Here is a 14,648-nt window from a genome sequence, read left to right on the forward strand (position 1 = left end):
TTAATCTACATTTTGAATATGGTAAAGTATATTCAACGGTTTGCCGCAACAATGATTTTACCTTAGTGTATTTGGTTGTTAAGAATATGACATAGTCAGGATAAGGATCAGGACAAGTTATAGAAAGAGAATCGAAACATGATGCTATCTGATTTGTACGAGGGGAATGTAGCCCCCGAGTATAAATCAGACTGCCGAGTGTTTTGACGTTTTTCTTTGCATCAATACAAACACGTTCCATGTCGTCAAAATATTCAACCTCAGAAAAAGGTAACCAATGTACGAGCATCTAAATATGACTTCTCTATTGTTCGTCGCAAAATGTAAACCCCAGAAAAAAATAACCAATTGACGAACATGCTCTAGACCGTAAGTATGGGATAACTAATACATGCCCTCTAGTGAACGCACTGTACATATATTGGTATACGAATTAACTCTGAGCAAAGTCTCCACACTAAAAGATCAAGAAATAACATGAATGTAGAGAATGTAACAAAGAATATGATTGCACAGGACATGATACGAGAGAACACTGTAAACTAATGTAAATAAAATGCATTGACAGCTACAGTAACTACATATTTGTTTTAATGTTTCCAATTTTACAATGTATCAGGTAACATCCATTTCCCTTCAATTGTTAAAAGGTTTTAGAAAGGGAATAAACTGGAGCTCTTTAAGCGTGAAAAAAACATTATTGAACAAATAGTTGAACATTTTTCCTATATTAATTCTATGAGGCATTTCTCTTTGTTTGCCTTAAATGACATTGTTATCTACGGAGTGAAATGAAATTAAATTGTATAGGGTTGTACCAATTTCCGATGAGTACGTGTTGTGACTGGGACAGAAATCGGTTTAAATAGAAACGCGGAGTGAAAATCGATGGTGATTTATAGATGGTACAATAGAAATATAATCTATGGCATTTAATAACAGTTCTGTTTCAATTAAAATGTCCGCGTGTCTTTTGTAAATGTGTCCGATGCCATGTCAAAATAACATTGAATTTTTAACTTATTGGAATATTCCTATATTTTAGAACTAATGCTGGAAAGTGACGGATTTACATTCAAATAGATATTGTGTTAATTTAAATAAATACTTAGATAAGAATTGTAGTGTATATAAAAAGACTAAGCTTATTATTCAGTGTGCACACAAGTTACATTGAGTAAATGCAAGTACACATATGAAATAGGTTATTTGCTGATTTAATTGAATCTAGAGAGAGAGAAGGAATTAATGCTTTTGTATAATTAATAGTACTAATTTCAAACGTTGGAAAAATTAAAAGGATATTGGATTAACTCTAAAGTGTTTGGACACGTACATGCGCGCATTACATTTAACTATTATTAACACACAGTATTATCAACTATAGAATAAAAGCAGTTAAAATTCAAATATTGAATGTGATAATTGGTATTAATAAGTAATTAAATCATAAGCTGGGTGTGACATTTAATTAGCTAAACGGGCAGTCATATAAGGAGTGTATTTACTCGCAATGGTGTATACAAAACATAAACGTGTAACGTGTTAAAAGGATATTTGGATATGAATTTCGTACGGGTTCGAGTCACTGAAGATAGTTTGTTGTTCATTTCTCTCCTTATTTGTGCCATACTTCCTTCAGGTAAATTGAGTTTTCTTATACTTCTAGAAACACAACTTTAACTTTGCTATTTGTCTTGATTGAAAATAAATCTGCAAATGTATATTATCACTTTGTAGACTGTCAAAATTATAACGAAACAAGGTTTTAAACATTCAATTTAATTAACGAAAGACTTATCTCGTAATCAACTATATTGTAAATACTAGTATCTTAATAGTTTTTTTTTGTTTCTCTGAATATATAATACGAGCAATGATTTTTCTTCAAACTATAATTAAAGTCGTGCTAAAATCAGTTGTAAAAAAGCATATTCAAAGCTGTAGATATATGTTTTATAAAGAGTAATCATTAAGATATTTGTAATATAATGAAACAATGTTTATTTTAATTAAAAGATTCAACGAAGTATTATGTAACCTTTCTCGGAAGAAACGTGACAACTTCACCAGTTGGAGTTTTCCTTCAAAAGTTGACAGGAACAGCCCCAGGTATCAAACACGATGTCGGCGCGTGCACCCCCAGTGCCTCAAATTGGGGTATTTCTTCAGACTTTACTGCATCTCAATTCGATGCACCAGACTGCGGGTTACTTGTTCCAAATGGAACTGAGATGGCAAAGAAAGGAATTAAAGTTGAATCAGTAGATGACTTCACATTACATGTCATTCAAACAGATTCCAGTGGTTCCTGGAGTGATGGTTACATAGCTATTCCATATGATCACCTAGGAGCAACATATTATGTCATAACGTATTGCGCAACGGGTGGTGTGTGCCAATTTGCTATATTAGCAACGGATAATTATACAAAGGTCGAGGTCACGTTTTCGAATAGCGTTCAACCTCGTGCAGTTTGTATCAACGGAAGTCCAGTAGAAAATGCCGCGGCACCGGGAACCGCCATTCCTTTTGAACTAAATGAACTAGATGTTCTACACTTTGAAAGTGAGAACGATCTAAGTGGAACATATATCTCCGCTGATAAAAATATAGCTGTTGTAGTTGGCGCTCGGGATATACCAAAGAAAGATGGTACAACCTCTCATGTAGTAGAACAAATTCCACCTATCAGAAAATGGGGTACCGAGTTTGTTGTTGTGCCCAATATTCTAGATGAAGCTGGAGATATAGTAAAGATTGTAACACAAAAAGATAACACAGTTATATATATTCTTGGATATTCGCCTGTCATTATACCGAAAGCAGGAGATGCAAAAGACTTTAGAATTGACTGGAAAATGCATACAACAATTCATTCATCAGAACCTGTCCTTTTAATTCAGGTTATGAATTTGAATCTGTATAACAGTAGCAATGCAAATGATTTATCAGGGTCTTCGGCAATGGTGATTGTGCCGCACATTGAGCAATGGGTTGATACTGAACATCATTTCCAGTGTGCCGTGTCATCTGCAACAAATGAAAGCCTTATAGCAGTAGTTGCAGAGCCTGGCATGGCTGTATTATTTGACCCAACTCCTTCTGTTCACTATTCACCGTGGGAAAGTATACAAGGAAGTCAGTATGAAGTTCTGATAGCCAAACCATCTGCAAGGGAGACCTCATTAAGTGGGGGAAGGCGAAGCATGTATGGTTTTTGTGAAGGACAATATGCAGTACTCCTTGGTGTTAAATGGGACTGGGAAAACGAGGTAATGTATCCTTCGTTGACTATTGTAAAATATTTATAATCAGCTCGAATGTGTATATGTAAATACAATTGTAGGATGTCAAGGCATGAAGTAAGCTTTGATTTTAACTAAGATTATGAAATGGGACATTTATATTATTTCGATCGGTATAGAAATATTTATTTCTATTTGAATTTTATTATTTTCGAATATTTGACACCCAAGTTAAGTATCTAAAACCTCTTTTTAAGCATCTCTTCTGTATATTTTATATAACGAGCTCTCAAAAGTGTGTAATTTTATATTGGGCTGTTGGTAACGAATATAATATTCAGCTGAATGTTGTTTTCTTTACTGTCCGATGATATATGAATGTTCTAATATAAATGTAAGTATATCACACGATGATATGTCAAGGTATATCAGTGAGATATATAGAATCACATTGTTTATAGGTGTTGAATATATAGAGGATATTCAAGTTTTTTCTATAAATGTCATCGGGTGATATTCCTGGTATTTCTATTATTTTTATCAAAGTACCTGCCTTAGAAGAATTATATAAATATTGTAACTATAGAATACGGATAACGCGTGCGCGATGTCATCGTTAACCCATCTTAAATATCATTTACAGTTGATTTTTTTACTAGGGTTGCTAGGGAATGTTATATTTCGCTTCCTTATATCATGTATGGGTGTTAATTAAGTAAGAAATACAGTTTTGAATAATTCTTTCAATTCTTTATTACATAGATACAAATTAGATCCATAAATAACATAATTGTACACTTTTTATTTGTTAAAGTATCTGACACTCTTGAACATGAAACATTTAATATACTTACAATTTCTATGTACAGAAATATTTTAAATATACTTATAATTTTTATGTACAGAAATATTTTAAATGTACTTACAATTTCTTACATGTACAGACATATTTTAAATATACTTATAATTTCTATGTACAGACATATTTTAAATATACTTATAATTTCTATGTACAGAAATATTTTAAATATACTTACAATTTCCAACATGTACAGACATATTTTAAATATACTTATAATTTCTATGTACAGACATATTTTAAATATACTTATAATTTCTATGTACAGACACATTTTAAATATACTTACAATTTCTATGTACAGAAATATTTTAAATATACTTACAATTTCCAACATGTACAGACATATTTTAAATATACTTATAATTTCTATGTACAGACATATTTTAAATATACTTATAATTTCTATGTACAGAAATATTTTAAATATACTTACAATTTCCATGTACAGACATATTTTAAATATACTTATAATTTCTATGTACAGAAATATTTTAAATATACTTACAATTTCTATGTACAGAAATATTTTAAATATACTTTTATTTATATGTACAGAAGTATTTTAAATATTCTTACAATTTCTATGTACAGACATATTTTAAATATACTCATAAATTCTATGTACAGAAATATTTTAAATAATCTTATAATTTCTATGTGCAGATATATTTTAAATATACTTATAATTTCTCTGTACAGAAATATTTTAAATATACTTATAATTTCTTTGTACAGAAATATTTAAAATATACTTATAATTTCTTTGTACAGAAATATTTAAAATATACTTATAATTTCTTTGTACAGAAATATTTTAAATATACTTATAATTTCTTTGTACAGAAATATTTTAAATATACTTATAATTTCTTTGTACAGAAATATTTTAAATATACTCGTCTGTAAGTAAAAGGGTGAGTTTGAGACATAATTTGAGTTTCTAAACGCAATTTAACACTAAAATGAGCAGATTTTATAATAGTTAGAATTAGAAATGATCGAAAGTCATCACACTATTTAAGATTCAATTAACAGTTTTATTGTATTGTAGAACGAATTCGTCATTAAAGCCACATTATGCCCTTCCAAGGGTATATATAGTGAGTGAACAGGTGAAAGTCAAAAAAGTTACACTTTTCTATCATTCCTTTGAATTTTGTAATTTACTTCTCATGAATGATAAATAACTCATGTGACCCAGTGAAATTTCTGTAAATACCCAGTATGTGAGAAGTTAGCAGTTAACAGTGAGCTAAGCAAAAAGGCATTTCGATTTATATAGGGAAATCAATGATCTGCTGTTATGCTCAGCTGGGTAAGCAATCTAACAGAGCATTCCAAAATAAAGTGTAGAAATGCTTTGCTGGTATACTCAGCTGGGTAAGCAATCTAGCAAGCCATTACTAAATATAGTGTAAAAATGCTCTGCTGGTATATATGCTCAGCTGGCTAGGCAATCTAGCGGGGCGTTCCAAAATATAGCGTAAAAATGCTCTGCTGGTATGCTCAGCTGGCTAGGCAATCTAGCAGGGCATTCCTAAATATAGTGTAAAAAATACTCTGCTGTTATACTCAGCTGGCTAAGCAATCTAGCGGGGCATTCCAAAATATAGTGTAAAAAGCTCTGCTGTAATGCTCAGCTGGCTAAGCAATCTAGCGGGACATTCCAAAATATAGTGTAAAAATGCTCTGCTGTTATGCTCAGCTGGCTAAGCAATCTAGCGGGGCATTCCCAAATATAGTGTAAAAATGCTCTGCTGGTATGCTCAGCTGGCTAGGCAATCTAGCAGGGCATTCCTAAATATAGTGTAAAATACTCTGCTGTTATACTCAGCTGGCTAAGCAATCTAGCGGGGCATTCCAAAATATAGTGTAAAAAGCTCTGCTGTTATGCTTAGCTGGCTAAGCAATCTAGTGGGGCATTCCAAAATATAGTGTAAAAATGCTCTGCTGTTATGCTCAGCTGGCTAAGCAATCTAGCGGGACATTCCAAAATATAGTGTAAAAATGCTCTGCTGTTATGCTCCCTTGATAAGCAATCTAGCGGGGCATTCCAAAATATAGTGTAAACATGATCTGCTGGTATGCTCAGCTGGCTAGGCAATCTAGCAGGGCATTCCAAAATATAGTGTAAAAATGCTTAGCTGTTATGCTCAGCTGGCTAAGCAATCTAGCGGGACATTCCAAAATGTAGTGTAACAATGCTCTGCTGAATTGCTCAGCTGGCTAGGCAATCTAGAAGGGCATTCCTAAATATAGTGTTAAAAATGCTCAGCTGGCTAGGTAATCCAGCAGAGCATTCCTAAATATAGTGTAAAAATGCTCTGCTGGCAAGCTCAGCTGGCTAAGCAATCTAGCAGAGCGTTCCAAAATATAGTGTTTAAAATGCTCAGCTGGCTAATCAATCCAGCAAAGCATTCTGAAAATTAGTGTAAAAATGTACTGCCGGAATGCTGAGCTGTCTAGGCAAACAAGCAGGACATTCTTAAATAAAGTATAAATTTCGTTGGTCTACAACTGATTATTTGGTATTCGTAGACTTTCTAAAATATTTAGTGCCAATGCAGATAATGACATTTTTTACTTCTACGGGACCCTTAAGTGTCTATTTCTTTGGTCTCCGACTGATTCTGGACGATCGCAGACTTTCAGGAATTTTTGGTGTTAATGCAGATAATGACATTTGTGAATTTTGAGGACCATCCAGAGTCCATTTCGTTGGTCCGCGAATGTTTCTGGAACACTCGCAGACTTTCAGAAATTTTCGGTGCCAATGGAGATAATGACATTTTTACTTCAAAAGGACCCTCCTGAGTCTATTTCGTTGGTCTGCGACTGATTCTGAGTCACTCGCAGACTTTCAGGAATTTTGATGTCAATGCAGAAAATGATGTTTCTGACTTATTGGGACCTTTCTGAATCCAATTTTTTGGTCTGCGACTGATTCTGAGGCACTCACAGACTTTAAGGATTTTTTATGTCAAGGCCGATAATGACATTTTTTACTTCTAGGGACCATCCAGGGTCCATTTTTTTTGGTCTGCGACTTAATCTTTGACAGTCACAGACTTTCAGGAATTGTTGGTGCCAATAGAGATAATTACAATTTATGACATTTTTGACCATCCAGAGTCTATTTCGTTGGTCTGCGACTGATTATTGGGCACTTGCAGACTTTCAGGATTTTTTGGTGCTAATGCAGATAATGACATTTTAGGGTAAAAATGCTCTGCTTATGACTAAGGGGTCCTTAAAAAATAAAAAGTCATGATCACTAAACATCCTGAAAGTCTGCGAGTCTCAAGGAATCAGTCGCAGACCCAAGAAATGTACTCTGGCGGATCCCTAAAAGTAAAAAATATCATTATCTCCATTGGCATCAAAATTCCTGAAAGTCTGCAAGTGTCCCAAAATCAGTCGCAGACCAGCGAAATGAACTCTGGTGGGTCGCTAGAAGTCAAAAATGTCATTATCTCCATTGGCACCAGAGATTCCTGAAAGTCTGCGAATGTCCCAAAATCAGTCGCAGACCATAAAAATGGACTCTGGCGGGTCCCTAGAAGTAAAAATTGCCATCATCTCTATTGGCACCAAACTTTCCTGAAAGTCAGCGAATGTCCAACAATACGCTGCAGGCCAATGAAATGGACTCTTAAATGTCCCTAGAAGTCAAAAAATATGATTATTTCCATTGGCACCAACAATTCCTGAAAGTCTGCGAGTGTCCAAGAATCAGTCGCAGACGACCAAAATGGACTCTTGAGTGTCCCTAGAAGTCTTAATTGTCAATATCAGCATTGGCACCAAAATTCCTGAAAGTCTGCGAGTGTCCTTCAAAAAGTCGCAGGACAATGAAATAGTCTCTTAAAGGTCCTTAGAAGTCAAAAATATCATTATTTCTATTGGCACCGAAAATACCTGAAAGTCTGCGAGTGCCTCAGAATTGCCTAGAAGTCGAAAATGTCAATACAACTTTGGCAACAATAAATCCTGGAACTCAGAATTAGTCTGCCAACAGAGCATTCCACCAGGGCATTTTTTAACTATATTTCGGAATGCCCTGCTAGATTGCCTAGCCAGCTTAGCATTTCACCAGAGCATTTTTACACCATATTTAGTAATGCCCTGCTAGATTGCCTAGCCAGCTGACATTCCACCAGAGCATTTTTTCACTATATTAAGGAATGCTCTGCTAAAGTGCCTAGCCAGCTGAGCATTCCAGCAGAGCATTTTTACACTATATCTAGTAATGCTCTGCTAGATTGCCTAGCCAGCTGAGCATTCCACCAGAGCATTTTTTCACTATATTAAGGAATGCTCTGCTATAGTGCCTAGCCAGCTTAGCATTCCTGCTGACCTTTTTAACACTTTATTTAGTAATGCCCTGCTAGATTGCCTAGCCGGCTTAGCATTCCAGCAGAGCATTTTTACACTATATTTCGTAATGCTCTGCTAGATTGCCTAGCCAGCTTAGCATTCCACCAGAGCATTTTTACACTATATTTAGGAATGTCCTGCTAGATTGCCTAGCCAGCTTAGCATTCCAGCAGAGCATTTTTACACTATATTTAGTAATGCCCTGCTAGATTGCCTTGCCAGCTTAGCATTCCAGCAGAGCATTTTTACACTTTATTTCGTAATGCTCTGCCAGATTGCCTAGCAGCTTAGCATTCCACCAGAGCATTTTTACACTATATTTCGTAATGCTCTGCTAGATTGCCTAGCCAGCTTAGCATTCCAGCAGAGCATTTTTACACTATATTTAGCAATACCCTGCTAGATTGCCTAGCCAGCTTAGCATTCAAGCAGAGCATTTTTACACTATATTTAGTAATGCCCTGCTAGATTGCCTAGCCAGCTTAGCATTCCAGAAAAGCATTTGTTCACTATATTACGTAATGCTCTGCTAGATTGCCTAGCCAGCTTAGCATTCCAGCAGAGCATTTTTACACTGTATTTAGTAATGCTCTGCTAGATTACCTAGCCAGCTTAGCATTCCAGCAGAGCATTTTTTTCACTATATTTAGGAATGCCCTGCTAGATTGCCTAGCCAGCTTAGCATTCCAGCAGAGCATTTTTACACTATATTTAGTAATGCCCTGCTAGATTGCCTAGCCAGCTTAGCATTCCAGAATAGCATTTGTACACTATATTTAGTAATGTCCTGCTAGATTGCCTAGCCAGCTTAGCATTCCAGAATAGCATTTGTTCACTATATTTAGTAATGTCCTGCTAGATTGCCTAGCCAGCTTAGCATTCCAGCAGAGCATTTTAACACTTTATTTAGTAATGCACTGCTAGATTGCCTAGCCAGCTGAGCGTTCCAGCAGAGCATTTTTTCACTAAAGCTAGGAATGCTCTGCTAGATTGCCAAGACAGCTGAGTATTGCAGCAGAGCATTTTTCCACTATATTTAGGAATGCCCTGCTAGATGCCCAAAACAGCTGAGCATTACAGCAGATCATTACCTTCCCTATATAAATTGAAATGCCTTTTTGCTTAGCTCACTGTTCACTGCTAACTTCTCACATACAAATACCCATCGGAACTTTCTTGTAATGTTCAATTCATAAAAAGAGTGTGACAGTTGTTTTTGTATATTTTAGGCTGATTTATATTTTATTTCATTTTTTTTTTCGAAATCAACTGTTTGTCAATCACCATAATAACAGTCAATCATTAGCAATATCTAGTCAATTCAGCCCAACTAAACAATGAAAAAAAAAATGAACATAATTTAACTATAAACTACGCTTTGCCAAGCACTAAAAAACTTCTAAAAACATAATGCATACTAGAAAGTGTTTAAATTATCGATATTTAAATAGATGACAATTTACAACAAAGCAAAATGATGTAATGAAACCGCTTTATTTGTCATTAATCGCGTTACAATTCTATACAAAATCGAATTTACAAAAAATATATATGAACTGTAAACGTTGAACATTTTCGACTGAAAATAAACACTTTTCTAACCTGTCAAATTTATTACAATAGCTTTTTACCACGGATCAATTAGAATAAACACGTTCGTTTTCCAGCAGTAAATTGTTCAAAACAACGTTAATTGATCGATTTTGATCGAAGTCTAAACAAAAACTTTTCCTTTTCTATTTAAACGGGTGCTAATATAATGACGCACTAATGTAATATTTATTATGTCTACAGTTCTTTTAATATTTAAAAGCTGGCTTTGTAAGAGAATATTAACCCAATTTACTAAACGTGGCCGACCTCGATACTATGGTGAAACACGTGGCGACGTTCGATATATAAAGAGAAAATTGATATATTGAATGACCGAGTTGAGAAATGTGTTAAAATTGTTCTTAAATATAAAAACAATCCTAACAAACACGAACATTTTGTTATTATATAATTCAAACGTTTTGGATAGATGCCTTCATTGATGCACAACATAATAAAATTACCTGAAACGGCGTCATAACGAAACACACGTTTAACACGCGAAATATTTTCTGTATGGCGTTAAGCGGCAGAAAGAACTAAATATTTTCGTTATTTTAAAGGTACAGTCGCTCTACGTCGCTCCTTCTTAAATAGTGTAAGATTTATTTCTTGTTAGCGACTATGACATTGAGTATGTCTAGTTATGTGTTTATATTTTTTCTTCTTGCAATTTTAAAACAACTAAATGGTTAATTAAATATTGTTTCAAACAGTTCATATGGGAAATAGACATCTTATTTTTTCTTAAGGTTTTTGCGTTCTCGTTGAAAATAAAATGAGCCGCGCCATAACAAAACCAACATAATTGGTTTGCAACCAGCGTGGATTCAGACCAGCCCGCGCATCCGCGAAGTCTGATCAGAAGCCATGCTGTTCGCTATCAGTTTCTCTACTTGTTATAGGGTTTGTAAGCGAACAGCATGGATCCGCGAAAGCGCAGGCTGGTCTAGATCCATGCTGGTCGCAAACCCATAACGTTGGTTTTGTCATGACGCGGCTCAAATGGTCAAAGATCTTCAGTATCCACCCATAGAGCATTCATGATACCTGTATCATACATGCCATTTTCTGAAGCATTCATTTTGTAAAATTCTTAACTACCACCTAAGATGAAATGACAAGAAACAAAAGTAGTACTTTGTTTTGTTTTTCCCATTTAATGAGATTAATTGAAAACGAATGTTTAAATATATGTCATTACATCTTATACATCTATACATCTTAAATCTTTACATATATAGCAAACATAAATCCAGTCGCTTATAATAATTGTCAACTAAAGAAGAAGAAAAAACACTGCATTTACACTGAATATCACTGAAATTAAAAATTGTATGTGGGTATGAGTAGATTGTGTGACTATAATTGTATTTTAATATGTTATTTATGTGCACGATGTACAAGCTGTACATGTGAAATAAATGTTCTGTTCTGTTCTATTCTCTTCTGAACAGACTAGGTCCAATTTTTCAATGTAGCTACATAATACTTAGAGATTGCATTGTAGTTTCTGTATTTAAAAACCTTAAACAAGCAGCTTTAGGCTAAACGTTTACACTGCATTTACAGGATATAATTACTGTTACAGTCAAAAAGTCAAAGTCAAGACAAATAATTTATTAGCAAAACATATACATGTTCATCGTCAAGTTACAATTTAGCGGTACAAAACAAAGTATAGAAAAGTAAGATACATTATTAATTATACATTATGAATTAAAACATAAACATATGTTTCCGTATGTTTCAGTGTACAATTATTCAAAAAATGTATTAATTAGATTCAAGTGATGTATGAACAAATTTTGCTATGCTAACAATTTCATTTCGTGTTTGTACATTTAATTATTGATCTGAATTTATTTGAATTAGGCCATTAGCAATATTATATTGGTTAATATATTTTCCTTAAGTCATTAAATATGGACATACTAATAAAAATGATACTCAGTTTCGATTTGTTTCATATTTCATTTCGTACATAAACGTTGTTTTTCCACCAATATTTCTATGTCTACCTTCTTCTATAGCTCATTTGTGCGTAGAGCACCTACACATTGTTAACAGTTTACCATGTTTAAAATTATTAACACAACTTAAATATTTCTCTTGGGTAAATTCAATTTAAACAAATTATAACAATGTACACCAATAGCTTGTTTTCAAAATTGCGAATGAACATTTCCGATGTCTAGTGCATTATGAAAACCCCAATCCTCTGAACTATATGTAAGAAACGGTAAGGCCACGCTATCAATCTGTTCTGTTACATTAAGGGCGATTGATTCAAAGAATGACATTAACAGAGGATAGTGCATTTAGTGTTTGATAAGACATGTAAGATAAAACGTTTTTGGCTTGATAAAAAAATCCCATTAGACGAGAATGTAATACAAAGATAGGTGAATGACTAACCAACGCTACGTAGCTCATTATGAGAAAAAAATATAGCATCGTTTTATCTACATTCACCACAATACCCCGCTTAGTGCAATATGCATTCAATCCTTCCTTAGCATAAGAAAAAAAAACTGTATCGTACGCAAACAATATTAAAAAATATTTGTATATCATCTAATGAAATTGACTCAATATTATCTTCTTGTAAATTTTCATGCATATCATTTGCGAAGAAAATAGATAAAAGAGGTGATAGTGGCTCCCTTTGTTTAAAGCCCACTTAAGTCTCAAAACTACTATCTGACAGGCAACCGTTTGCTCTTACACAAGATTTCACACAATTATACATACGGCGCAACATTTTTCAACTTTATATGATACACCAGATTCAATCAATTTAAGCTGGCTAATATTCAAATTTGGGATAGAAATCAACAAAAGAACGAATCTGACAAATTCCTAAGATATTTGTGCTGAAAAAAGTTACCTCTAGATTGTTAACGTATTTTTTCTATTTTTCCGGCCATTTTAGATGACCCAATTTCCAAAGACCTCCGAATAATAACTTAGCAAATCTTCTGTCTAAGTTTTGTGACAATTAAGGCAAAATGGGATGAGCTGAAATGAAATAAACAATGTTTTTTAAGGTTGCTTGCACTATATTATTCGAGTGTTGACGTTTTTTGTTAGACTCTTTTACAGCAATGACACCCTTTACCACAATTAATCAGTTAATTGATAAATATCACTCTCCTTTGGTTAGAATAGATTTTTTTAAAAGAAAATCAATCAGCCGACGTAGGTTCTTTTATGTTGTCTTACATGGCTTGTTTAAGTTTAGTTTCGATAAACAAACGGCAAAACATATGTATTATTCGTAAACATTGCTTATTCAAAACTAATTAATGTAAAATGTAATGCTTCATGAAAACAAAATTTCAACGGCTTTTGTCTGCCATTCTGTTCCTTAGAGAGCAACTAGAATTTGTATGCCTCCGAGAAAAGAGGAACGCTTAAAGAAAGAAAAAACATCATATGTTATAATACCTTTAACGGATGTTCATGACTGAGTTAGCATACATTTTTAAATGTGCATTAAGCCTCGGAAATTAAAATTATTTTTTCCTTCTTAAGAAAGGTATACATGAGTTGTATAATGTTAAATGAGCCGCGTCATGACAAAACCAACATAGTGGGTTTACGACCAGCATGGATCCAGACCAGCCTGCGCATCCGCGCCGTCTGATCAGGAGCCATGCTGTTCGCTATCAGTTTCTCTACTTGTAATAGAGTTGGTAAGCGAACAGCATGGATCCTGATCAGATTGAGCGGATGCGCAGGCTGGGCTGAATCCATGCTGGTCGCAAACCCACTATGTTGGTTTTGTCGTGACGCGGCTCAATTTAATAATGGTTTCAGAGCATGTTAGATACTTATCACATGTAGAAAGTAGCACTGAATGTATATTTTTTATTTGTCATAAAAAGTAGCAAGATGTAAACAAAGTAGTATTTTAACTTCCATAAAACTAAATTACTATAACTGAATTTATTCCCAGAAAGCAGCAGAAGTAAATTGTGACACAGATACAAAGTCAATGAATAGCTTTTTTGAAACCTTTAACAGGACATTAAATATAAAATATTGTGATGTGCCACTCCCCACCCATTTTTATGAACTGTTGTTTTAAATAAACAGTGTGCTTATTAATAAAAACTTTTTTAGTTAAGTTCAAAGTTTATCATAAAGTCAAAGAGATACATTAACTTTATAATTCACGAGTAATTTTACCGTTAGATTTATTAATTATTTCTCTATTCAAAGAAGAACATTCTAACTTGTAACCATTGTATTGATATTCCGCCATTTTGTTTGCTTACAAATATGACGTCACACATTAGTTGATTTATGACATCATCATCTTGTGCAAAACTTTTCTTTACATGTGGGGTACAAAGTGGGGTTACATTTAATTTATTAATCTTAAAATTTCATATCTCCACACATAATAACGGTATTTCACTTATTTCATGTTTTTATTAATTCCAATAATTATTAGCTTAATGTAATATGTGTTCAAATATGTTGTTCTATGTTGTATTTTTATCTTTAATGTAAAGTTGTGGGAGGTGTTGGATCTGTAGGAAATCCTTTAGGAGCCTTTC

At 33.8% G+C, this 14,648-nt stretch overlaps 1 protein-coding gene across 1 annotated transcript in view; it reads left to right on the forward strand.

Moving 5' to 3' along the window:
• The first annotated feature begins 435 nt into the window (after window positions 1-435).
• The window catches only part of LOC132752265 (uncharacterized), a 34,117-nt gene continuing 19,904 nt past the window's right edge, over window positions 436-14,648 (forward strand). Inside the window, exons 1-2 of the mRNA XM_060742583.1 lie at window positions 436-1,642; window positions 2,020-3,275. Of these exons, the coding sequence (XP_060598566.1) occupies window positions 1,564-1,642; window positions 2,020-3,275 (1,335 nt within the window). The 5' untranslated portion in view covers window positions 436-1,563. The remainder of the gene's footprint in view (window positions 1,643-2,019; window positions 3,276-14,648) is intronic.

This window comes from Ruditapes philippinarum, unplaced genomic scaffold, assembly GCF_026571515.1.
Source record: "Ruditapes philippinarum isolate M1 unplaced genomic scaffold, ASM2657151v2 ctg220_1_1_1_1, whole genome shotgun sequence".
Taxonomy (NCBI): domain Eukaryota; kingdom Metazoa; phylum Mollusca; class Bivalvia; order Venerida; family Veneridae; genus Ruditapes; species Ruditapes philippinarum.